The following is a 25,901-nucleotide window of genomic DNA, read 5'->3' as shown; positions in this document are numbered from 1 at the left end:
TCCTCCTGGTAGCGCAGTGTGCAGGAAACCTGCACTGCTGCTGCCTGATAGCCAGCCTCTTAATCACCAATCTGTCAGCTTTCATCAGCACTAAGATTAATGCTAGGAAGAATGAAACCACCTAAAGTTTTTTTCATCTCTGGTTAATCCCATCATCAAAAGGGATATGTCTCATTTCTTGACTTTTCTCTTGTCGATGTTGTTAATGTACTCGTATTCCTCCCAATGAGATGAGACCCAGTGATGTCCTTATTGATTTTCTGCATGTCTTTGTTCCTTTCAGAGTTCCGGCTGGGGACTGTGTGGAAGGATGGCTGCTGCAGAACCCCTGACTGCCTTCTCACGGTGGTACCTCTATGCCATTCATGGCTATTTCTGTGAGGTGATGTTTACGGCTGCCTGGGAGTTTGTGGTCAACTTTAACTGGAAGTTCCCAGGTGTCACCAGTGTCTGGGCGCTCTTCATCTATGGCACCTCCATACTCATCGTGGAGAAGATGTACCTGTATCTGAAAGACAAGTGTAACATTTTAGTGCGATGCCTAATTTACACCCTCTGGACATACCTTTGGGAGTTCACAACTGGCTTCATCCTGCGCCAGTTTAACGCCTGCCCTTGGGACTATTCACAGTTTGATTTTGACTTCATGGGCCTCATCACCCTAGAGTATGCCATCCCATGGTTCTGTGCTGCGTTCATCATGGAGCAGCTGGTTATCAGGAACACCTTGCGCTTGCGATTTGATGAAAATGCTGAGCCAGGGGACCCCACCGCCACAATCGCCTTGGCCAACGGCCATGTCAAAACCAATTGAACAATAACCCAATACCACACTTAAAGTGAGAGAGCCCACCCACATCCCAGACTGGTCTCAAAGACTGATACTTCCTGTACGATACACAATCCCCTTTATGATGGGGGCATGCATGGGATATAGCAGAATAAAAATGGAACCAATAGATTTTCTATGGACTTTATGTTTTTGGCCATAAGAAGCAGTGTCAGCTACTTGTTGGTTAGGTAGTTTCTGACTTTTAAATTATTATGGAAAAAAAAAGTCCTGTTAGCTGCATTTTACTGGATGTGGAGAAATGAGAGAAAATGCTACAGTTGAAATGTATACAAAAAACAAACTAGTGGATGGGCATAGACGCCCCGGCTAAATTAGTGATTTGGCTTATTCCATTAGGCAATATTCAGGTGCTTGCTTGCAACCAATACCTCCCATGGGACCTGAGATGCTGCAGGATCAAGGAAAATCCATCTGCTGTTGAGAACGACCCAACAGTGGTGCTCTACTGGGGAGATAGACAGCGCCCCCTCTCGTGGTCTCCCTGACCTTCCCCTGAGGTTCTTTATTGCACCATAGTATGTTATGGTGCTGGACATCTTGCTGGATTTATATGAAACTTGTACTTTTTGAATTTTCAGTCCTGATGCTCACTCGAGAGTTTTCCCCACTCCTTTTTATAAATAAAAGGCCTTTTCTGCCGGGTGAATTCCACCATACTCTGTGCAATCTGAATCACGGCAAAGTGGCCAAAGAGAGAAAGAGCTCAAGTCTTCCCCTCACAGTGGAACTCATCACAAGAGCTGCTCCAAGCTCCAGCTCCATTTCCGACCAGGCAAACCCAATGGAGATGTAAACGCCACCTGGGGTTTTCTGCCTTCCTTCCCAGGGATTTCTCTGTCACTAAAGATGCTGATGACTTAATTCTGACTGTAGCCCCTTGCACTGCCTGATGTCAAAGTCCTCATTTGACTAAGGCAGCAACCAGGAATCAGTCGGAGTCCTCTGGGACAGACTATATCACCGGTGTCTGTTTCCTCCTGCACCAGTTGATCTTGTCTCAGCTTGGCCCAGTGTTCTTTTCTGAGTACTGACTTTATTTTCCCTTCCCAAATGCTATTTTAAACTAAGTACAGCAAACCCTCTCCATAAAGCTGATTTGGAGCAGCACAGGATGTGCCTCACTGCCTGATATCAGGGAGTATGTTAAAAAAGAAAGTTTCTAAGGAGCACAGTAGAGCTATTCCTCAATTTCTTCCAGATGAGGATAAGGTTGGGTTGTGAGAGGGGCAGCAGGAAGGTGGAAGGGCTGCAAGGTACTGTTGCTCTATTTTAGAGCTATCTCAGCTAAAGAGAGTTTCAAATTTAGCCACTTGGAAACAATTCTGAGGCTACTGGGGCGGTGGTGGCATGAAAGATGCATAGCTGTGGAAGCCACACATTAATTGTTTGTCCTGAGGACTCTTCTTGGCTGCTGGCATAAGCAACAACGATGCATTGTACCACATGGCAGTCTTCTCTCACTTAGAGCTTTATGAGGAGGGTGTGCTGTAAATAGGATATGGGGCCTGATTATTTCCAGGTGTCATTCCACCAAAGTCAGTGGCATTGCACCAGCAATGAATTTAGTTCAAGATGTGAATGTGTGCGTGATTGTGGAGTCTCTCTTTTCTGTTGTGTTGGGAATGGCTGGATTATTACCATGTTGCTCCATGACTGTTCTCTCTAGCCAGCACTCAGCCCATAAATCTGCCCATTGGTCTGTGGAATTCCATTCCAGAGGGAAAAGAAACTCTGTTGCTATCAATGGAATTGTTTGATGATTCTTGTTCAGAAGCAGCAGCGTTTCCAACACACACAGTGTTAATTTTTTCTGTACTGCACAAAATGCAATTGTTTTATTCCTCCCTATGCCCCATTTCACATGATATCCTTTGCCGGCAACGGACATGTGAAAGCAGAGGCAGCAAGGAGTTAATGAGCTCTGTCCTGTGGTACGCAATGCCTCCTGAAATACCCAGAACATAGAGAGAGGTATTAATATTCCCTTTTTGTAGTTCATTTAATTAAACCAACAAACAAAAAACAGAGAACAGAAACGTGTTTTCCATGCTATGATGCCAGTACCATGAAATCAAAGAAATGACAGGTTCAATTTATCAGCCAGGTAAATGATGGTTTCAAATATTTAGATCTCAGCAAAATAATCCCTTTGGGTGTACAAATGATATGGATGGGTAATTAGCACATGGGGGCAAGTCATAGGCAGTAGAGTCAGATATTTGGGGGTCGGGTGAGGGAGAAGAGGTGCAGACAGGAACTGGGACATGCCTGTCCATTGTGGCAGTTGCATTCATGAAGAGAATGTGTGAGGGTGACTAACCTCAGTGTCTAAATCCAAGGACCTTCCAGCTGCCCAGTTTAACTCTGGTGTAGCACTGCCTTCCGTGCAGCATGCAACGTCTGCATCAGGTCATGCCCTCACTTTGAAGCAGGTTGCACTGGAACCTTGCCGTTACGGAAACATTAAGAAGGTTTAAGTGGCTTAGTGAATTGGCAGCACAACCAATGACCCCACAGTTATGACTCTGTGGTGGGGGCAGCTATCCACTGTGGTGACCAGCACCTCAATCGTGTGTTCTTTGGCTTTAGAAACTCCCCAAGTGTGACTGTTCTTGCACAGCTGCATAACAATCAGTGGCTCACTTAAGGAATGGTCCCTGAGTGGCCTTTGCCATGTGGCTATATCATGCAAATCAGACTCAGTTGCCCCCAAGTTACCATTGTGACACCTATTCAAGCTTCTTTTTCACCAATGACTGGCAAATACCGCTCAGCTCTTGCAGCCTCACGGGGCTCTAATTTACCCACAAAAGTGCACTTTACTTGCAGTTTGCACACCAGGAACTGAATTGGACCCAGTACACTATTAAATCACTGTGTAGCATCCACTGGCTCACTCTCCTACTATTACTGGGTACTCTGGCACCTTCCAACAAAGACACCATTGGCCAGATTTCCAAAAGTGCTGAGTGTTCTCCAGTTCCTGTTTTCCATGGCACCTGCTAGGTGCTGAGCACTTCTGAAAAGCTGGCTATGTATCTGCTGCTACACCATGCAGGGCTCATTTCTCTTTCTGAAGAGCAATGGTGGCTGCAATCAGAGATTTAATCTCCCCTTCAGTACAAGTGAATACTACTGATAACGGTTTACAACAAGGGCGCCCAAACTACATGACAGCAAGGCCCACATTAGCAGCTCCTCAGGAGCAGAGACATTTAGATACAAAATTTATTACACACACCCCCAGACCCACACACAAAGGCCTAATATTTGCTTGTACATGTATCTTCAATAGATTAAAATTGCCTGTTTGAGCTCACCAGCAATAAAAACTTGTGATTTATCAGCTTTGTCCTCACTCTGCAACTTCTGGGAGAGGGTGGCCCAGAGCTGCATTTTTGGATACGATGGGCCACATTTAACCCTCGGGCTTCGCTCTGGGCACCTCTCTCATATTTCAAGAGCACCTTTCATCCCAAAGGATCCCCAAGCAAGTCACAAAATATATACACTGGTGCCTTGTGCATGAGAGCTGGCTCTAGCGCCAGTGTGGTGATCGTTCCTGCTTCGAAGAACTTGCCAGTGCAGAACGGTTGATATTAAAGCAAAGTTAGCTAAACTGTTTGTTTAATTTCAGAATTATGATCTAGATGCAGGGATACAATGTACCAGGTTGTGAAAAATCTTCCCACTGCTTCTGGTCTAAGTCTGTTTTGTAATTGAAATCCTCCTTGCGTAGAGATAATCCCATCAAGGCTTTGCTTGAACTACAAATAGTTGTTTAAAAATAAAAGTAAGTGAAGAAAGACTGAAAGCTTGAACAGGTTTGGAATTAGCAAGCAGGTAACCCGAGACCTCCTGGGTGCAGCAGCATTGATTGTCAGTAACCAGTGTACCAAAACCTGCACTGAGGGAAAAGGGATCTCATATTTAATTTGAACTTCTGCCCTTTCTGCATTATGAATATTAGTACACAAGTCACTAGTAAGATGAGACTTTCAGACGAGTTTAAACAAAATGTCCTTTTGTTTTAGCCTGGCCTGACTTTTCTGAATTGATGCAACATACCATGCAAGAGGTAAGTTTACAGACCAGTGCTTTCTCTGCTTCCAGTTCCTCCTGGCTTCTAACCAGGATCCTCTACTAACAAACAAAATGCTTTTTTTCCCCCTTTTCCCCTCACCTGTACAATAGAAGGATCCTATTACAATCCCTGCTTTTGCTTCATATCTGATATATTAAAACAGAAAGTGTCACTGCTTTTATGGAGTCCCTTCCAAGTCAACTGCTGGTCCTACAATGCAACACCTCCATCCAATTGCTTCAGCATCCACCCATCATGGAGCTGTGGAGAACTCTTCAGAGCCTAGTTCAAGTTTTAGCAAACAGCTAATTACATTTGTCTCATACTACCCCAAAATGTGCTTTTCATGATCTGGGGCTTTCCACAATCTTCATGTAACCCACACTTGCAGTGCGTGCCATTCTATCACTGTCTAGAGCAGGGGTGGGCAAACTATGGCCCGGGGACCACATCCGGCCCGTCAGACATTTTAATCCGGCCCTTGAGCTCCCACCGGGGAGCAGGGTCCAGGGCTTGCCCCACTCTGGCACTCCAGTCGGGGAGCAGGGTCAGGGGCGTGCCCCACTTTGTGCATACTGTGGCTCCGCGTGGCTCCCGGGAGAAGCAGTCTGTCCCCCCTTCGGCTCCTACATGTAGGGGTAGTCAAGGGGCTCTGCACGCTGCTCCCGCCCCAAGCGCTGCCCCCGCATGCCATGACCAATGGGAGCTGCAGGGGCGGCGCCTGCGGATGGAGTAGCGTGCAGAGCTGCCTGGCCGCGCCGCCACATAGGAGCTGGAGAAGGGACATGACACTGCTTCTGGGAGCTGCTTGAGGTAAGCACTACCTGGAGCCTACACCCCTGACCCCCTCCCATGCCCCAACCCCAGCCACAGCCCTGTTCCCCCTCCTTCCCTCCAAACCCCTTGGTCCCAGCCCAGAGCACCCTCCTGCACCCCAAATCCTCATCTCCAGCCCCACCCCAGAGCCCACACCCCCAGCAGGAGCTCTTCCCCCTGCACCCCAACCCCCTGCCCCAGACCAGAGCCCCCTCCTGCACACCAAACTCCTTATTTCTGGACCCACCACAGACCTCCCTCCCCACCCAGAGCTCTTACCCTCTCCCACACCCCAATCTCATGAGCATTCGTGGCCCACCATACAATTTCCATACCCAGATGTGGCACTTGGGCCAAAAAGTTTGCCCACCCATGGTCTAGAGGGTGGGCCAGGCACAGAGGTTGATAATTCCCTTTTAGCTCAGTCAGTAGAGATTCATGCTTTCTGATCCAGTACTCTCTGCTTAAACCCCCACTGTCAACAACCCATGCAGGGGCATCATGGTATGTGCACATCAATGGGATTAGGTTCCCGTATCTCTCAGATGCCTAGGGCTCAATTCAGCCAGACTCAGCCCTCCTGGCACTGAGTCCCTTAAGGATATCCAGCTGGAGAGGGATTACAGTGGCACAAGATGCCCTCGGTCCCTGTTCTGCCAGAGGCCCACAGTCAGCTAGCACAGCCCCCAAAGTAGGCAATGCCGCCCTGGAAGGGCCAAAGCTAGGGTAGCTGGGGATGCATGGATTAGTTACTGACCTGTGGAGCTCCTGCTGCAAATGGAAAGCGGTCCTTCTCTGGTGGGATGCCCAATGAATATGGCAATGCAAATGCTACTGTCCTTCCCCAGGGGCAAAGCCCTTCTAAAATGTCTCAGGGGAGGAGGGGATCCTCACATCTGTTAAGTCTCCCATTTCCCTGGGAGACTCATAGTTCTATGAGTTCCCCAATGAGTATCTGATTCACCTGGGGAAACAAGGAGGCTTAAAGAGGAATTGGGGGTGAAATGCTCCATCCTCAAACCTTCATCTTTATGGTTTCAGTGAGGTTGCTCTGATTTATGGATGGAACAACTTAGCTGAGACCTTAAAGACCAGAGGTGGGGGGGGGGTAGAGTGACTCACCCTGACCTTGTGTCAGACCTTGGAGCTGTTCCTTTTCTGTGTGAAGCAGGGAAGGGGTTTTCACAGGGTGATCTGGGGCTGTAGTGAGATGAACAGCAGGAATAGAGCCAGCAGTGATTGCAGAGCAGGGGCTGGAGATGGTATCTATGATCCTAGCTGCCAGAGGAGCTGGACAAGTGAGTCTGAAACAGCCTCGTAGTGAGAGAGTCTCCCATTGAAGGAACTCGGCTCTTCCTGCTTGGGGTTTGTTTGGAGTCTAACATTATTAAAGGCATTAATGTGGCATTTTTCTTGGTTTGGCTGAAGGAGTGCAGTTCTCATCCCCTCACCATGGTGTGTGGGCTCCTCGCTCCCCCTCCATTAGTGGCTGCTGGCATTTCTGATATGAGACACTCCATCAGACTGTCAGCCAATACTATTTTAAACAATAAATCCAAATGTTTGACTTCAGTTTTTATTTATGCTTCAGTTTCGTTAGGACTTAAAGGCACCTAAATATCTAGTAAAGTTATTTATTTTTACAGATGCTTATAGCATGCCTATCATGGTTGGGGGGTGAGCAACTGTTACTGCATGAGGGAGCAGGAGTGGAAAATAAAAACAACTTGTTCATTAAAAAGACTACTTATGCAAATGAGTCCCATGCATATTAGATATGCAAACTGCAATATTGCATTATTTGCATAAAACCTGCAGATTTCTGGGTCATCGGATTTACCAGACACAGGGGTATACTTTACACCCATTTCCCCAGTGAGGGAAGTGGAGCTAATCCCTGGACCAGAACGTTCCCCTCTTACCATTACCACCTGGGATGGACTCTCTTTTCCATAATGACTATCCCAGCCCCAACATAGCCACCATAATCTGGGATAGGCTTTCCCTGGTGTTTTGTTTAGAGTAATAATAATACTTAGTCTTTTTGTAGCATCTTCCATTCAAGGGATCTCAGAGTGCTTCACACACTTTAAACCTCATGTCAGCCCTGTGATATAAGTCAGCATTATCCCCATTTAACGGGGAGTGAAACTCAGGCATAGAGAGAATTGCTTACGTGTGGGAGCAGGGGCCCTCCAAGCCTCCTGAAGATCTTTTCAGCATTGGAAAAGTGGGATTATCTCTCTGCCCATCTCCAAAAGATTCTAGATTTGGAGAGCAGACAAATTCCATCCCATGAAAATCCTGGGATGAGGGAGAAAGGCCACTGGCTTTGGACACCTGGAGCTGAGCTGGGAGCAATTTGCCGCTTATCACTCAGCTTTTACTCCTGAAGACTAAGGTAAGGCTGGGTGAGGGCCATTCAAGATATTGCCAACTGTTTTTCATTTATCCAGTACTGCTTATTGGGTAAAATTCTGAAGTCCTCGCTCAGGGCCAGATCCTCCACTGCACACCAACTCACCATGTGGACATTGCTACTGTGCAGTGAAAATCCCAGAGTGTAGCTAGTTGCTGTGCTGTAAATTTGCCATGTAGACAAGAGAAGTTCTTGCTGCAAGAGTGGAAGGAAGAGCTTTGTCTCCTTTACTTTGTCTCTATGAGGTTTTTATTGTATTATGAAGGAGCTCTGGATATCCACCTTCATAGTGACCTTCTCTGCATTTAAATGGGTGCTTTCCACTTTTGTCCATCGTAACTGCTGCATTAATCTTCCTTGTTTCTCTGCAAAGCCTCCTTACTCTAATTCCTGGGCCTGCTTTGGAGCTTGTACTGTACATTTCTGGTTCCGATACTGTGTTAGACATGCTAGGCTCCTGGAACAGCATCAGCCTGTGTAGTTCTCAGAGTTTACAACTGAAAACATAGACATACAAACTCTGCACCAGAAAAGGGCTACGCTGGCAGCAAGCTGAACATAATTTGTTGGTAGGCAAAACTGGCAAGCAAAGGAGACAGCCAATTTATAGCAGAGCCATGTCTGATTCAAAACAAGATAGCTGTGCCCATTGTGTCTGCCAGCCCAGTACTCTCAGGTGAAGATTTTGAGTCAGGAGCAACCAGCCAGGTTAGTGGTCACTGTGGTGACCATCTGCTACATCAATTTGTGTTGTTGCTGTTACTGAGCCCACTATATGTCACTGCTTCTGTTGCTGGATCACTCACCACCTGCAAGCAGCAGCTGTTGCTGTTGGTCCTGTTTCTCTACCAGCCATGCTGGCAGTCTGTCCATTTCCATACCCTCATTTACTAAGGACCTGGTTTTCAATCATGGGCACTCTGATGGGACATGCCCCCATCCCTAGCAAACTTAATAGGTGTCCCTCCACTCAGGCACTGCCAATTAGGTGCACCTGCCAAGCATGCGCTGCCCAGAGAAGGGAGCTTACAAAGGTGAAGCTGGCTACAGAGCAAGGGGGGAAGTTTACACAAGAGGAGAGGCTGCTAGAGCTCAGCTCAAGGCAGCAGCTGGCCTTCCTTCCCCCAGGGTAGAGGCCCTGGGAGGAGCTCTCCATCAGTGCCCTACAACTGGACTTGAGGAGCAGCACCAGGGACTGGAGGTAACTGGAGTCAGAAAGGACCCTAGGAGTGAGCTTGCCCAGGAGTGGGGTTCTGGAGAGGATGCAGGGGCAAGAGATGATGGCTGAGCCCTGGCTGACTACAGGCATCTAAAGCTGGATATCTAAATTCTCATTTAGGAAGCTAAATAAAAGTGGGCTGCTTGCTGATCAGCTGCAGCTTCCATAGGATTTGGATTTCAGTGGGATTTGGAAGTGCTCATACTTCTGAAAATGGGGGCACAAGGCACCCTTATTTAAGGGCTTAATTTTAGGCACCTGAGTTTGAAATTGTCATCCTATGTTTGTGTTAGAGTGTCTGAAAAATGGAATGTAAGCAGTTTCCTCTATCCTCTGTAAATCTGTTTGTCCTCCATAATTAGTTTCAGCTGAGTCTGCCTACAGGGTTAGGGCATTCTGCAGTCTCTGCAATGAAGGAAGACACCTGCTGTATGGTAGTTCTTCCCTCCAAAAAGGAGTTTAATAGTGGGCAGGGCTCATACATGCAGGCCCATTGTTGCATGTGTGAACTGGAGAGGATCTGAATCAAAGCCTGGTATGCAGACCTAGATTAAGATGAGAGTTCATAGTTTAAGACTGTCTATAACTAGCTGAATCAGAACAGATTAGCATTGGGGAAGGCTGCTATTCATATCTGTGTTTGAAATCTCCACATTTGGGGTGTTTGGTTCTTAGCATGTGGTTAGGCCCTGGGAAAGGAGATGTGGTTTGAGGACACAGATGGAGTCTGCATCAGGGGCTTTGGTTCAGGCTCCTCTCCGGGGTAAATGTATAATTCTTTTCTGCATCATCTCTAAAAGAAGAGGAATCTATGCTGCTGGCTTAGGGGCATCTTCCAGTGTCTTTGCTATGGGCTTCATTCCCCTCTTCATGAGCTTAGCGGATATGCACTATCGTTAATGAGAACTGTGTGCACTTGCCTAAGGGAGAACAGACCAATCTGAATCCCACTAGATTCACTTCTCTTGCTGGATTGTTCCTGGGAGCTTGAATATCAATAGAGTATTTATACTGAATACCTTGTTGTGGAAAATACACAGTTGTATCCCTAAGTCCTATTGCTAATCAACTTCAGCGGGCATCTAAAATGTGATATATGGGGAGATCCTCCAAGGAATTACTATGAGCACAGGGAACTCAGTTTAACGGGTTAGATAAGACTCTAGCAGGAATATGGTAGGGAGACTGCTGCAAAATGTAGGGGGGTATCAGATTGGATGATCCAAGTGGTCTTTTCTGACCCAATCTGTCTGACTTTAGGAATCACCATTAAAGAAACAGATATGCTAATCAATATACCAGGGGTATTTCATACATGCTAGTAAAATGCAAAACAAGCTTCCTTGAGCTATAGGGAAAGACAGCCTTACTACCAAACATGGACCAATGACCTAGCTGCAAAACCAGTTTTTCCTTGGCCTCATTGGCTAGAATAAAGTTTTTCCAGTTATCCTGTCTGTCCTTAAATCCTATGACTCTAAAATGTCTCTCAAACCCCTTGGTGACAGAATTAAAAATCCAAACTCAGTTCCATTAACAAAAGAATTTGCCCAGCATTTTCCTGCACGGTAATGAGGCATCTCTCACTTTCCATCTAGCCTCTACTGCCAATGTCACAGCGTAAGGAGAATCCTCTGCTACCATGAAAGTAAAACTGCCCTAGCATTGTGTTCTTGGCAAAGGCTGCATGTGACTTCTGGCTTCCCACCTCAACCATAAAGCATTTTAAACTTTAACTTTGGCTTATGCTGTGTACAACCAATTATCCCCCGCCCCCGCATTTCCCTGCTTCCTTTAACCTTCAAACTCCCTGAACAAACAGTTTACTTTCATAGCTTCAATTCCATTCTTGATCTTCTCTTCACTGATCCAAAATTCCTCTCGGCAAGGCCTCTGACCAATTTGTGGCTGGCCTCTGCAACATCCTTATCCACTTTGACCTGACTACTACTTTTGACATGGTAGATCATTCTCCACTACTCGACAAGTTACCTTCCCTTGGCTTACATGACACACTCCTACTGTTCTGGTTCTCCTCCTGCCTCTCTGGCTGTTTCTTTGGTAGGCTTTCCTCTCTTCCTCCCCATGGGAGTCCTCAGGCTCTGTCCCAGGTCCTCCCCTGCCCTTCTATCTGGAGGAGATCCTATCCACTCACATCGCTTGAACTGCCATATCTATGCTGATGCCTCAAAAATCTACTACTCTGCTCCTAACCTGTCTCCATCCATCCAACTTTGCACTTTTCTGTCTCTGGTATCTCCTCCTAGATGGCTTAACCTCAACGTAAAATTAACACAGCCAAAACTAAGATCCTGATCTTCACCTACTTGTCCCATTCTCAGACATACTTTTTGTCAGTCAGCCACATAATGGGGATAATATCCAACTCCTCTTTCTCCTTCATCCCACATTATCTAGGGAATAGTCTTTACTGCAACACAGCAAAAGTTCTTAATTCAAGCTAGCTAACTTGTCTTAACTAACTTGAGGTAAAATCCTAGTGAGGATGAAGAAGTTTGTAGTGGTCACATGAGTTAGCAGGTTGAGTTAAAGACTATAGGGGAGCCTCATCTTTAACTAGACCTAGTAACTCATGTAAAAACCTGTGCCTTGTCTTCACTAGGATTTTACCTGGAGCTACTTAACTCAAGTTAAGAACACATTTTTGTTGCAGTGCAGATGAGGCCTGGGCTGTGTCCAATTCTTGCTCCTTCTTCCTTCACAGCATTTCAGTGGCTTGTGTCTTCACTGCAGAGCTAACTCAAGTTACATACCCCCAAACTTTGTTTGAGTTAGCCTAGCTCGAGGGGGAATGCTCCCATTGTGATATGACACTTGAGCTGCTGTGTTTACACTGGCACTACATTCATTCATGTGTAGTACTAAGACTTCTGGAAGCATATCCCACATTTCTTAATGCTGCAGTAAGTGGAGGCACTCTGAGTTCTTTCCCAGTGAACTGTGGGAGGACTTATTTGTCCTGTCTGGGCACATGAGAGAATTGTGGGAAGGCATTGAAGGACTAGTGCTACTTGAAAAGTGCTAGCCTGAGTCTACACTGCAGCGTGGTTGTGTCAGCAGTTGACAAGTTGAGTTTTAGTCAATATCCCCTGGTGGGCCAGCCAGCTAGAGTTAAAAGCATCCCCACACTTCAGTTAAGGATTTGTGTGTGGATGGGATTTGAGTCAGAGGCACCATTGGAGTCAACTGTGCAGTGAAGACAAGCCCTAAGACCTGATCCTTTTTCTCTGTCTATACAGTTAAACCACACATAGGGACCGTCATAATTTCCTGTCTTGTTTATTTCAGTCCCCTCTTCTGTTTTCCCTGACACCCATATTGCCCCACTCCAGCCATACAAAACAGTCACCAAGTTTAATTTCCTTACCCATTTTTCTGACCATGTCTCTCACACCACCTTTGAAGTGCTCCACTAGCTCTCCCTCTCCCCCACATCAAGTTCAAGTTTCGTGTGATCACTTTCAAGGCCCTACACAACTCCGCCTTTCCCTATTTATTCACCCTTGTCTCTTATCACCTTGCCCCCATCCACTCGGCTTTCTCAAGAATTCCAGGCTCTGTTTGCCTGTTTTACTAATAGCTATCCTTTACAAATAGAATGTCCTTCCTGAGGTGACCCACCAGGAGCTACCCACTCCATATTCAGGTCCTTCAACAAACCAGCTGATTAACTGGTCTATTTCACTCATTTATCCTATGAGTGATCTATTTATTGTGAAGGGACCAATTGTTACAGGGGAGGGAAATAAGAATACTGGAACTGAAGTGGGGTATGGGTATGAAGGTACATAACTGTGTGTGTGTGTGTGTGTGTGTGTGTGTGTGTGTGTTTAAATTAAATGCAGATAACCAAAACAACACAAACATGTAGCAGATAAGTCATGTTCCTATCCTGCCCCTGCTCACTCTGCTTGTATGTTGTACCCTTTTCCTCCTTAGTATGTCTGTCCCCATCTTCAGGGCAGGGACCGTCTTCCTCTGTGTTTGAAAAGTGCATACCACATTTTTGGCATTGCTGAAATAGAAGTACATACATAACAGACACCCCCTTTTTTGGTGACCCCAAAGTTAACAGACATTTTTTGTCAGACTGATTAATTTGCTATGCTCCATCTGACCTCTTTGTAGCTTTGTGACTAGTAAAGTGCTTTCTAACTCCCCCAGCACAGCACAGAAACTATGCAACTCCCAGAAGGCAGAAGGATTTGTGTGTAATGTTATTAAAGTGATCTCCCTAAACTCAGCTCTGTTTTCCATCTGTTGTGTGCTATTACTTTCACAGGACACACAAGGAAGTGAGATGTTGGCCGGGCACTACAGAAATCTCTTGGGTCACCACGCTGAGCACTAGATAAAAGAACCCTACTTAGTCCAACAGAAAGATACCATTTTGTGTGAGAACTCTTTTCAGATTGGGTTATTTTTGCCTTAAAGCCCCAATGATTCATTATAGGATTCTGCAGTGAGTGATTTTGGGCTTCGATGGCTGAGCTCCATTCAGATTTAACACAGCACATGCAGCAGACACTGCCAAAAGATTATAGTGCCTCATGTACAGTAGGTCTCCTAGGAGATATGTATGGGGCCAGCATGGCAGAGGGGTAGCATTGGGCTGGCTCTATGGCTCAGTGAGAAGGGTGATATACTGTTACAGTGCAAACATCTGTACAGCACAAGGCATTCCTGAGGGGGGTCAGCAGTAGACTCTCTGACACTGAGAGGGAGGTGAGGTACAATTCCACTGAGGGATCAGAGGGGTTCAAGTGCTAGGTGACTTTTATACTCCGATCATAAGCATTACTCAAATAGCTTGCATTTCTGTAGTGTCTTTCATCTCCAGCTCTGGGCACAGCCTCACTCAGATGAGGAGCTCTTACTCTCCCCACCCCGATTCCAATGGGACTATACACATGAGTAAGGAGTACTTGCCCCAGCAGAGGTTTGCAGGAGCAGGTGCTTTTTGTACTGTACAGTAGTACGATGCTACTACTGAAATGCAGACACATCTGGTGAAGAGGTCGTCATCACCTGGCCAGCACATAATACCCTGCGCAATACAGGCAGGAGAGGAAATGATGTCCAAGGATACTGCAGCAAACCTCTACTATTGCATGAAAAGCCATGGGATCATTAATGCACCCACAGGCCAGAAAGGAGCTCAGTTTTTAAGATGTTCTCAGAAAAACTCCAGCTCTGCCTGACATTCAATTTATCTGCTTCAGATAATGAAGGATTAAAAGCTGAATAAACCCCACGGGGATATGAGCTTCTGGTTCCACAAAGTCTCAGTATTCCAATCCTGAGCTCAGTCCCTTAAAACACCCTCAGGCTATCACACCTGTTAACCAACTAGGCATCAAATCAAGGCTATGCTAGAACATGAACTTGCTTCTAATGCCTTGGTATTGAAAGAAAATGTGGGACAAATTCTGGAATCCTCCTTCAGGACCAGATTCTCCATTGCCCTCCACCTTATAGCGTCATCTACACCAATGGCAGTGGGCATAAAAGGCTACCAAATTGGAAAGATAATAATGATCCACATCTACTTTGCACTGATGTACATGACGACACATGGGGCAGGGCAACAGTCCCAACTCAGGCAAAGCTCTTGTTGACTTCACCGAGAGTTATGCCTGAATAAGCACAAAGCAAAAACTAAGGAAGGATTTCAGAATTTAATTCAGAGTGCTGAAAACTGAGCCAGAGAAAGAGCTGGTTTCAGCAGGTGCATCTCAAAGCCTGCAAAGCCCTATCCAGAGATCAGTTTTCAAGCATTTTAGAGCTATGCGCTGCAGCTGACTCTCACATACAAAATGCCCCATCATCTTTTCCATGTGCACAACTTACTAATACCAATCGAAGGTAAATGGCAGGAAGCCTTAATGTGTAGGGATGTAATAAATATGGTTAGGTAACCTAGTGAGCATTATGGGGGGCTGTAAGGGCTTATATATAAAGAGCTCTTAAAAAGACCACAAAAATACCTAAAATAACCCCATTCCCCCTTCATTCTGCAACAGCAGCCATGTGCTATAGACATTTTATCCCCCATGTACTGTAAGAGGGTAAAGTTAGTAATGAATATAGGGTTGGACAGGATGTCTGTGGGTCAGAATGTGCTATCCTGGCACCTGCCCCCTTATTGGCTAGTAGCAGCATTGCAATATTCCACATAGGTGTGGCAGAAGTCATGGGCGGGATGACATGAACCAAACATTTATTTCTAAATTACTGCTGGGTAAGAAAGCAAAAGGTCCCAATGCTGCAGAAGTCAAGACGGGTCCAAACTGCAGAATTTGGATCCAGATCTGAACTTCTTCAAACTTTGGGTGGCTAGTTTGAGCCCACCTCTGGGGAGAAGTTTGTTCAGAATCAGTCTGATAATATCCTGGTCACTGGTGCCATTGGTCATCAGACACAACGTATCACCACTTTTGCCCTTGTTGCACCTTGGCTAAAATATTGAGGCTAGGAGTGGTGGCAACAACACATTTTTTTTTCTCTCTTTTAAATAGAAGGAAGAAGAAAAGTGTTAGACTGGGTGGAGTCTGGGGCAGGTGGTGGTGGGTTAGTAATAGGAACCTCCTATATGGGAGGATGAAGAAACTGACCTCCACCACAAGTATGTTTCCCATTTTCACTAAAGCAGGTTACATTTATTATTTATAGATTTAGATTTATGACAAAATATACTTAAAAGGTGCCTGTCCATTACTCTAGGCACTTTTGGCAGATATTTAGAGAACAATCCAAGTAAGATCCACCGCTAATCCACAACACAACTAGGGTGACCAGACAGCAAGTGTGAAAAATCAGGACAGGGGATGGGGGGTAATAGGAGCCTATATAAGAAAAAGACCCCAAAATCAGGACTCTCCCTATAAAATCGGGACATCTGGTCACCCTAAACATAACTCAAACTCCAGCCAAAAGCTTCATCCAAGTGAACCAAACATCAGCCCTCCTCAGGCACTCTGGGCTGGTGACAGGGCTCTCAGCCTCTTTAGTGGCTCTGGAATTGCTCTTCAGAGACAGCACGCCTGCTTGCTTACTGATTTTGAAGCAGCTCTGACATGCTTTGGAGAGGATTTCACAGCTCTTCTTGATGAGAATGGCCCATGGGAAACAGAGCTGGGAGGATGGGGGAGCTATGGAGCAAAAATGGAAGGGGCAGAAATATGTGTGGGTTATGAAAGGGACATAGATAACAGCTTGGGGAAGGTTGCTATGCCATTTTGCATTGGAAAGGAATGAGTCTGTTTTTCCTAGCGATTCAGGAAAAGGAGGATGGAAAAAATTGTTTAGGTTTATAAAATGTTAATTGGATTGGTGGTATTTATACTGCACTGTTTAGCTAATGGTCACAAAATACTGCAGAGTTTGAGGTTTTCATTCTTTGTAGGAAATCAATATTCTGGTTAATGGAGAGACTGGGGCATTTGCTATCTGGGATGTGCCAAGTATCTATAAATAAGGCAATAGAAACCAAAAATGATCAGTAGAACTGAGTACAAGAGGGAAAATCCATTCCTTGCCTTGTCCTGAAAACCGCCGCTCCCCACTATTTCAGTCTCGCCACATCTCAGATGATACACATCAGTCCTGAACTGCAAAGTACCACCCATTTTTCAGCCCTTGGAACGTGACCACAGCTCTTTCAATTCAGCTCTGTCTTGTCCTACAGCATATTCTACTAGCCAGTCCTTGTTTATGAAGGGAAATAGAGAAGCCTACAATTTTCTTTTCAGTTGACATTCATTTACCCTCACAGTTTCTTCTCTCTGACCATTTGGGAAAAAATGGCTGAAGTAAAAGATTAATGTGTTTATCACCTATATTATTAATCTCCCAAATGGTTGAGTTGGTTCACACCGGATTTACATCTGTGTAACTCCATTTATTTCACTGGACTTTGTCCTGATCTACACCAATGTAAGTAGAAAAGCAGATTGTTATATTTAAACATATCTGTTTTTAAAAAAAAGAGTTTCAGGAGTTAAAAATAAACTAGTCTCACCCTCATTCTTCCATCTCTCAGCCCTGGTGATTTGTATTATAACTTTAGGCCCAAATCATCAAAAATGGCCACTGATTTTGGGTGCCTCAATTTTTGGGTCCCCAGGTGGGGACATTTTAAACCTGATTTTCTAAAGTTCTGAAGTCAGTGGCAGCTGGACATGCTCAGCACATCTGAAGAATTAAGCTTAAAATGCCTCAAATGGAGGTACCCCAAATGAGTGGTCCCTTTTGATAACTGGGGCCCTAGTGTCTGGTACCAAGTTCCAGCTGAGAGGCAGTGAATATCCTCAACTACCAATGAAAGCAGCTGAGACCTTCTGCAGCTGCTTTTGGGTGGCTATGGAGGAACAAATGTAGCCAAGGGCAGGACTACCCCTGTAGAAGCCATGCTTGCAGTGGGAAGGAGAAGCCAGAACAGCCCCATACAGGAAATCATTTGTGCAGGATGACTAAATCCTCTGCTGACCTGAAAGTGCCTTTCCTTGTAGAAGCCTTTAATCTGTTCCATTTCCTACTCTCTGGGTCCATGTCCCAGTCCCCTACTCCCATATTCAATTCCAGTCTGCCCTTGGCTCCATGTCCCAGTTCCCCACCCCAGACCCTCCTCAGGCTCTTTTTTTCCCAATGCCCCACCTCATTCCTTTTCCTACTGGCTCCTCGTCCCCTAGCCACCCCCCAGGCCCAGCATCTCACTCCTCTGCATGCCATCCAGGCTCCTTCCTCTTCCTGGCTGTCTGGGCCCCAGCTGGGGTAGCACTGAATCATAGAATATCAGGGTTGGAAGGGACCTCAGGAGGTCATCTAGTCCGATACCCTGCTCAGAGCAGGACCAATTCCCAACTAAATCATCCCAGGCAGGGCTTTGTCAAGCCTGACCGTAAAAAACCTCTAAGGAAGGAGATTCCACCACCTCCCTAGGTAACCCATTCCAATGCTTCACCACCCTCCTAGTGGAAAAAGTTTGTCCTAATATCCAACCTAAACCTCCCCCACTGCAACTTGAGACCATTACTCCTTGTTCTGTCATCAGGTACCACTGAGAACAGTCTAGATCCATCCTCTTTGGAACCCTCTTTCAGATAGTTGAAAGCAGCTATCAAATCCCCCCTCATTTTTCTCTTTTGCAGACTAAACAATCCCAGTTCCCTCAGCCTCTCCTCATAAATCATGTGCTCTAGCCCCCTAATCATTTTTGTTGCCCTCCATTGGACTCTTTCCAATTTTTCCACATCCTTCTTGTAGTGTGGGGCCCAAAACTGGACACAGTACTCCAGATGAGGCCTCACCAATGTCGAATAGAGGGGAATGATCAACTCCCTCGATCTGCCAGAAATGCCTCTACTTATACAGCCCAAAATGCTGTTAGCCTTCTGGGCAACAGGGGCACACTGACTCATATCCAGCTTCTCGTCCACTGTAACTCCTAGGTCCTTTTCTGCAGAACTGCTGCCTAGCCATTCGGTCCCTAGTCTGTAGCAGTGCATGGGATTCTTCCGTCCTAAGTGCAGGACTCTGCACTTGTCCTCGCTGAACCTCATCAGGTTTCTTTTGGCCCAATCCTCTAATTTGTCTAGGTCCCTCTGTATCCTATCCCTACCCTCTAGTCAGGGGCGGCTCTAGGTATTTTGCCGCCCCAAGAACGGCAGGCAGGCTGCCTTCGGCGGCTTGCCCGCGGGAGGTCCCTGGTCCCGCGGATTCGGCGGTACACGTGCGGGAGGTCTGCCGAAGCCGCGGGACCAGCGGACCCTCCGCAGGCATGCCGCCGAAGGCAAACTGCCTGCCGCCCTCGCGGCGACCGGCAGAGCACCCCCCATGGCTTGCCGCCCCAGGCATGCGCTTGGCGTGCTTGTGCCTGGAGCCGCTCCTGCCTCTAGTGTATCTACCACTCCTCCCAGTTTAGTGTCATCTGCAAACTTGCTGAGAGTGCAGTCCATGCCATCCTCCAGATCATTAATGAAGATATTGAACAAAACCGGCCCCAGGACTGACCCCTGGGGCACTCCGCTTGATACCAGCTGCTAACTAGACATGGAGCTATTGATCACTACCTGTTGAGCCTGACGACCTAGCCAGCTTTCTATCCACCTTATAGTCCGTTCATCCAGCCCATACTGCTTTAACTTGCTGGCAAGAACACTGTGGGAGACTGTATCAAAAGCTTTGCTAAAGTCAAGGAATAACACATCCACTGCTTTCCACTCATCCACAGACCCAGTTATCTCCTCATAGAAGGCAATTAGGTTAGTCAGGCATGACTTGCCCTTGGTGAATCCATGCTGACTGTTTCTGATCACTGAGAGCATAAGTAAGACAGTCTCCCTACTATCAGTTCCTGTGGCCTGTGCCAAAGTGGCCCAGAGCAGCCAGGAGGTACCAGTACAAAAAAAAATCCCGCTCAGCCCCTGCGACCCTGGGATGGAGCATGCTCAGTGCAGAAGGAAACACTGGGGAAAGTTAGCTGCCACACCAGCAAGTTTCTACTGAGCATGTATGAATTGAGATTTTTTGGAAGCTCATAACTTGGCTAAATTTGGACAGATTGTCACAGAAAAAGCAAAAGGCACAAATAGGACTATGTTAATGCAAACTAGGTATCTTTTAGTTCACACTGGTAGTATCTACATGGGGCAGATAAAGCACAACATTTTAGTGCACACTGCAACTCACACCCCCATGGTCTGCATTATGGGGCTGTGTAGACAAACCCTTAGCTCCCTTTAAAAGAGAATTCCAGAGTTCACAATAAATGCGGAGTCAGTGCACTACAATGAATTGTGTTGTGTGTACGCCAATATTCTCAAAGCAGATTAACTCAATAGGCTGCGTATTAAATCCCAATGTAGATAAGACTGAAGCCATCTTTGCCTGTGCATAGCTTTCCTTCCAAGTTTTGTCATGGACTAGTTAGTTAGGCGAGGAGGAGAGAAGCACACAGAATATGTATTTAAGTTGCAATCCACCCAGTATTTAACGGCTGGACAATTCCCTGCCCTCCCCTCTCCCCCCCTCCCAAAAAAAAAACAACCAAAAAAAAAACAAAAACCCAGGAGTACTGGATTCTGTGTCCAGCACTGCTACTGACTGTGACCTTGGGCAAGGCACTTCACTTCTCTGTGTGTCTCACTCTTCCCATCTGAGAAATGGGGGGCCATGATGTCTGCCTAATTCACAGGGGATTTACTAGGCTTAATTAACTAATATTTGCAAAGCACTTTGAGGTTCTTTGACAGAAGAAGCTATAGAAGAGCAAGAAATATCATTTGAAGTCCAAGTTCTATTGGCCAGACTTTCCCCCCTGTGCTATTCATCTCCAGGAGGACAAAGGCTCTGTGACATGGTGCATGGGCACTGCCTGCTTCCCACTATACAAGAGGTTAACTCCAGCTTCACCGGCCCCATTCCTTGTACAGGTATCAGGAGACGGGCTATAAGAAGAGATGCTGGGGAGGCAGAAGAGGGAAAGTATCTGTGAGAGAATAGAGTTAGGCTGATTCTGTTTCTGTTATATTTATTTGTACATAAAGTAGGTTGTTCTTAATGCATGATGATAAAGATTTTCTCCCTCTCACAAGAAATCCTTGGTGATTATTGTGCTGTCACCCCACCAGTTTACAGCCTCCTCATCTAAGAGGACTTTAATACAGAGCTATAAAAAGCCCCCAGACATAAATAAGGACTGCTGCTGTCCCTTTAATAAAAAAAAAAAACCTAAAGGAAGTAGGAAGAAGCTCTTGGAGGGCAATCTGCTTAGAAGAGTAAAGGCTAAATGTGGAATAATCCTTGAAGCTTCTTATTTAGCCTGTTGTGCTTTGGCCAAAGAGTAAACAAAACTCTCTCTCTAATCAGTAGTCCTTGTTCAAAGCTGTAATATATGAGTTGGTCGGTCACCCTGTGTGTACAACATGCATTTTTCTCATCTAGCAGCGGAAGCTGTTCTGGTTTGTTTTAGCAAAGGGACAGGAGATACAAAAGTTCTTTTTGAAGAAAGTAGATAACTAATGAGAAATGCAAAATTTATTTTTTGGGGGAGATGCAACTTAATAGTGACGCACTAAACAGTGGACAACCCATACTTCCAGTCCTCTGCACATTGGGGTGGAAAGCAGGGAACTGCCCCATCTGGAAAAATCTGTTTCTGCAGGTCCCACTTTAAGAGGTGTCCCTATTACTTATTATTTGTACTACCACAGGGCCTATGAGCCCTAGTTATGGACAAGGACCCCATTGTGCTAGGTGCAGTACAAACTCAGAAACAAAAAGATGGTCTCCCGGGGACAACTGCAGCCAGGGGAAGCTCTGGTGACATGGCTTTGCTGGAGCTGTACTGCTAAGCAGAGGAGGCAGGATCCAGGGTCTTGGAGCTGGTGTGCTGGTATAGAGCCTCCCTGCACATTACTGGCCTCCTGTGGAAATGTGCTGGGAATAGATCAGCATCTCATTCGGGGAAGGTGGCTGTCCGGAGAATACAGCTCTTCCCTCATGGAACAAAGTGGATTCCTTTGTGGAATTTTTCATTCTCGTAGGTAACCTTTGGTGGGTTTTATCCCAGGAAACCTTGATCTGGCCTGTAATAATTTCCCAGGCCAGGAGAATGTATTTTCTCCTCCATAAGAATGTGCTAGGAATCGGTCAAATAGACATCTCCAAAGAACTAGACTATTTCTAGACTGCAAGAATAAACTGGAGAATGATCCATCTTGTGAATTTTGTGACTGAACTGGTTTTGGTCTGCCTACACCAGGTCTGTTTCTGCACTGACATGAATACATTGAATAGCACTGGCTTGTGCAAGGTCAATGGGAGTACTCTCATGAACAAGTGCTACGCAGCAGGAGTCAGAGCTGCAGAACTGGGTACTTAGATAATAAGTTCTGTGGTAGGGTCTGTGCGTCTTCTGAGCACGCGCTTAAATGTTCTCCTCCCACACTGTATAACTCTAAAGAAATAATGAATCTTGAGAGAGAGAATGAATAGGGAGTCTGAGATTTACCCTTGTTTTTTAATTGGCTGAATAATCTGAAACTTTCTGCTACTGTGTAAAATTGTTTGCTGAAGATACATGTGGCAGGCTGCCTTGGGTTACCGAGATAAATTGTTGTGCTGATTCCTTTTCAGGAATTTGCTGAATGGATACTGTCCTTTACATAGCAGGAGCCCAGCAAAGTCATCCAAATGATGAGGGATTTACACTGACAAAAGCTGATAAGTATTCCACCCTCCACCATTCAAATCAGGCTAATTCCCCACTGGTTTGCCCTTGGGCATGCTACTTACTATTAAATTCTTGATGGTAATTGATCTGCTTGATATTAGAACACTTTGCTCCTATAAAATCTCATTTGTTGCTGTTACACTTTTGTTTCTTTGTGACAATCTTCCTCTGGAGCCTCAGTTTAGTAGAAGCTCCTTGAATTAGTGCAGTGAGACTCGATGTTCATGCAATTTGTATTCCAATAATAGCACCAGGAGGCTCCTTGTGCCAGGCACTGTATATGTACATAGGGACTCTCTCTCACTGCCTTGAAGAGTTCACAGTCTAATAGGACAAGACAGGAAAAAAGGTGGAAAGGGAAACACAGGCACAGAGAGATTAAGCTACTTGGTCAAGGTCATACAGAAGAGGCACAGCTGATATTAGAACAGGAATAGGCAAACTTTTTGGCCTGAGGGCCCCATCGGGGTATGGAAATTGTATGGTGGGCCATGAATGCTCACAAAATTGGGGGTAGGGTTGCGGGAAGGGGTGAGGGCTCTGGCCACGCCTCCTATGTAGGAGCCAGAGGGGGGTCATGCTGGCTGCTTCCTGGGAGCCGCTCGCTGCAGGGCAAGTCCCTGACCTCACTCCCCGGCTGGAGTGCGGCAACCCCCCCGACCCTGCTCCTCGGCGGGAGCTGAGGGCCAGATTAAATGGTCTGACGGGTCGGATGTGGCCCACGGGGCGTAGAGTGACCAGATGACAAACATGAAACATCGGGACGCGGGGGGCAAGCAAAAAAAAAAAGCCGGAGCAGTGGCACAGCCCCGTCTCCACCCAAATCTCGGCTCCGACCCCCGATACACCTCCTAGCTCCCCCATCCCCTCGCTCCTGGGCTCAGCCTGGACTCCGAACTGTGCAGCCGAGCTGCGCTCCAGGCCCCTCCTGCAGCTCCCGGCCCAGCTGCTCCCGGGCTTCGTCGCACTCAGGGCCGGCTCCAGAGCCCAGCGGGGCAAGCACCTGCCTGGGGCGGCCCTTTCCAGGGGGGGCGGCAGGCTGGGCCGGCGGACCTGCCGCAGTCATGCCTGCGGGAGGTCCACCGGAGCCCCGGGAGCAGCGGACCTGCCGCAGGCATGACTGCGGAGGGGACGCTCGGCCGGCGGCTCCAGTGGACCTCCCGCAGGCATGACTGCGGACGGTTCACTGGTCCCGCGGCTCGGCTGGACCTCCCACAGGCATGACTGCGGCAGCTCAACCGGAGCCGCCGGACCTGCGAACCGCCCGCAGCTGCGGGAGGTCCAGCCGAGCCGCGCGACCAGTGGACCCTCTGCAGTCATGCCCGCGGGAGGTCCGCTGCTCCCGCGGCTCGGGGGCGCATCCCGGCCATGACTGCTTGGGGCGGCCAAAAACCTAGAGCCGCCCCTGGTCGCACTGGCCCCACAGCAGAGGCTGCTCCACTCCACCCCGCCCGGGACACTCGCCCCGGGCAGCCCCGCTCCAGCTGCGGGGAGTTCAGGGACCCCCCCGGGCAGGGGGCAAACCAGGCAGCCGGGCCCGGCCCCTCCTGGCAGGAGCGTGTCCACCGCACGCGCATCTCCACCCGCCGCCCGCCCAGGCCCTGCCTGCTCCACACTGCCCCCGGCCCCACCGCGCTGCCCCGCCTGTGGGTGGGAGCAGACGGCAAAATTTCTTGTTTGTCCAGTTGGTCGGGACATGGGACAAACAAGCAAATATTGGGACAGTCCCGATAAAATCGGGACGTCTGGTCACCCTAACGGGGTGTAGTTTGCTCACCCGTGTATTAGAACCTAGGTGTCCTGACTCCCAGACTGGGCCCCTATTCAAATGTGTGAAATCCCTGGAAAAGGTTAGTGAGTCACTTCTAGGCTTGGTTGAAAGGGCATTTGAAAGCTTTGTTGACCATTGCAAATATGTGGATGTTTAACATTTCTTACTCCCTTTTTTGTTTAATAAATATCTTTTGGAGAGGTAACATCAACTATGCAGTAGTGTGTAGGGAAGAAGAAAGACGTACAGTTACATGCCAGTGTTTGAAAGCTGTAAATAGGCATATCTGGGAAGTAAATAGAGGCATGCCTCTTGATCCACTTGCTTGGATCTCCTTATCAAAATGGTTCATTCTTCTTTAATACAGAAAGAAAAGTGCAAAGAGCCACCCAGCTGTCAAAACAGCCAAGCTCACGCTAGTAACATTGCTTCAATAACACATCCTTACATTCTCCAAATAATATCCACATAGACTAGGGGTGGCCAAACCACGGCTGAGCCGCATGTGGCTCTTTGACAGTTAAAGCATGGCTCACGAAGCCCCCATGCCTCTCCCCATTCTCCGCTTATCAGACTGGAGGAAGGGGGGAGATTGGGGCTTCTGCCCTGTAGCACAGTGGTGGGGATACGGGCTTCTGCCAGAAACAACTGGTGCCTGCTGAGAGTGGGGAGGCACAATTTAAAGGTTTGGACACGCCCCCCCCAACAACTTAAGTCATGTGCCTCTCCCCCCCCCCCACATACACACTCTTAGCAGCTGCTCCCTGCAGCTCCCAGGTGTTAGCTCCCAGTGAAAAGGCAGCAGCAAACAGCTGGGAGCTGCAGGGAGAGGCCACTGCTTTAGCTCCATGGGGAGAGGGAGCAGCAAAAGCAGTGGCTCTCCCTGCAGCTCCCAGCTTGCTGGCTTCAGCAGCTGCCCTGCAGGGAGGGGCCCCTGCAGCTGCACCATGTGACCTAGCGGGGCCAGCAAACCCTGGCAAAACTCTGGGGGACATGTGACCCTCACACACACCACCGCTGGCTCTTCTGCCCAGTGGGAAGGGGGGTATTGGAGCGTCAGCCCTGTGGACTGCCACAGCTTGGAGCTTCAGTTCTATAGGAGGTGCCTGCCGGGGCTTGGAACTTCAGCAGGAATGAGGCTGAAGCCCTGAGCCCCAACAGGTGCTTCCCACAGGGCTGAAGCTCCAATACCCCCCTTCCCACTGGGCAGAAACCCCGAGCCATGGCAAGTGCCTCCTGCAGGGCTGAAGCCTCAAGACCCCTGGCAGGTGCTTCCCATGGGGCTGAAGAATCAAGATCCCCCGCCCCTGAGGTAGACACTGCTGGCCAAAAGCAGGCTAGATTTAGCAAATGTAGAATGAATATAAAATAGAAATGGCAAAGCTTTCACCTTTTGACAGCCAGGCACCTCCAGCCTATCGGACTATAGCAGCTCTCATTGACTCATGGGCATATCAGAATTTATTATTCCTTTTGGCTACTGG

At 47.4% G+C, this 25,901-nt stretch overlaps 1 protein-coding gene and 1 long non-coding RNA gene across 5 annotated transcripts in view; one reads left to right on the top strand and one right to left on the bottom strand.

Annotated features, from left to right (window-relative positions):
• The window catches only part of TMEM229B (transmembrane protein 229B), a 102,086-nt gene extending 97,430 nt beyond the window's left edge, over nucleotides 1–4,656 (top strand). For all 4 annotated transcript variants that reach the window (XM_045014347.1, XM_045014348.1, XM_045014345.1 and 1 more), the window contains one exon: nucleotides 284–4,656. In XM_045014347.1, the coding sequence (XP_044870282.1) occupies nucleotides 284–814 (531 nt within the window). In that variant the 3' untranslated portion in view covers nucleotides 815–4,656. The remainder of the gene's footprint in view (nucleotides 1–283) is intronic.
• LOC123368988 lies at nucleotides 398–25,901 on the bottom strand. Its single transcript, XR_006578962.1, has 3 exons — nucleotides 25,808–25,901; nucleotides 22,709–22,970; nucleotides 398–508 (listed from the first exon to the last, which is right to left on the bottom strand). It is a non-coding gene; the product is annotated as an uncharacterized LOC123368988 (long non-coding RNA).

Source organism: Mauremys mutica, chromosome 4, assembly GCF_020497125.1.
Source record: "Mauremys mutica isolate MM-2020 ecotype Southern chromosome 4, ASM2049712v1, whole genome shotgun sequence".
NCBI classification, from domain to species: Eukaryota; Metazoa; Chordata; order Testudines; family Geoemydidae; genus Mauremys; species Mauremys mutica.
The sequence above is the reverse complement of the archived record's forward strand: the minus strand, read 5'-3'. Positions and strand labels throughout refer to the sequence as shown.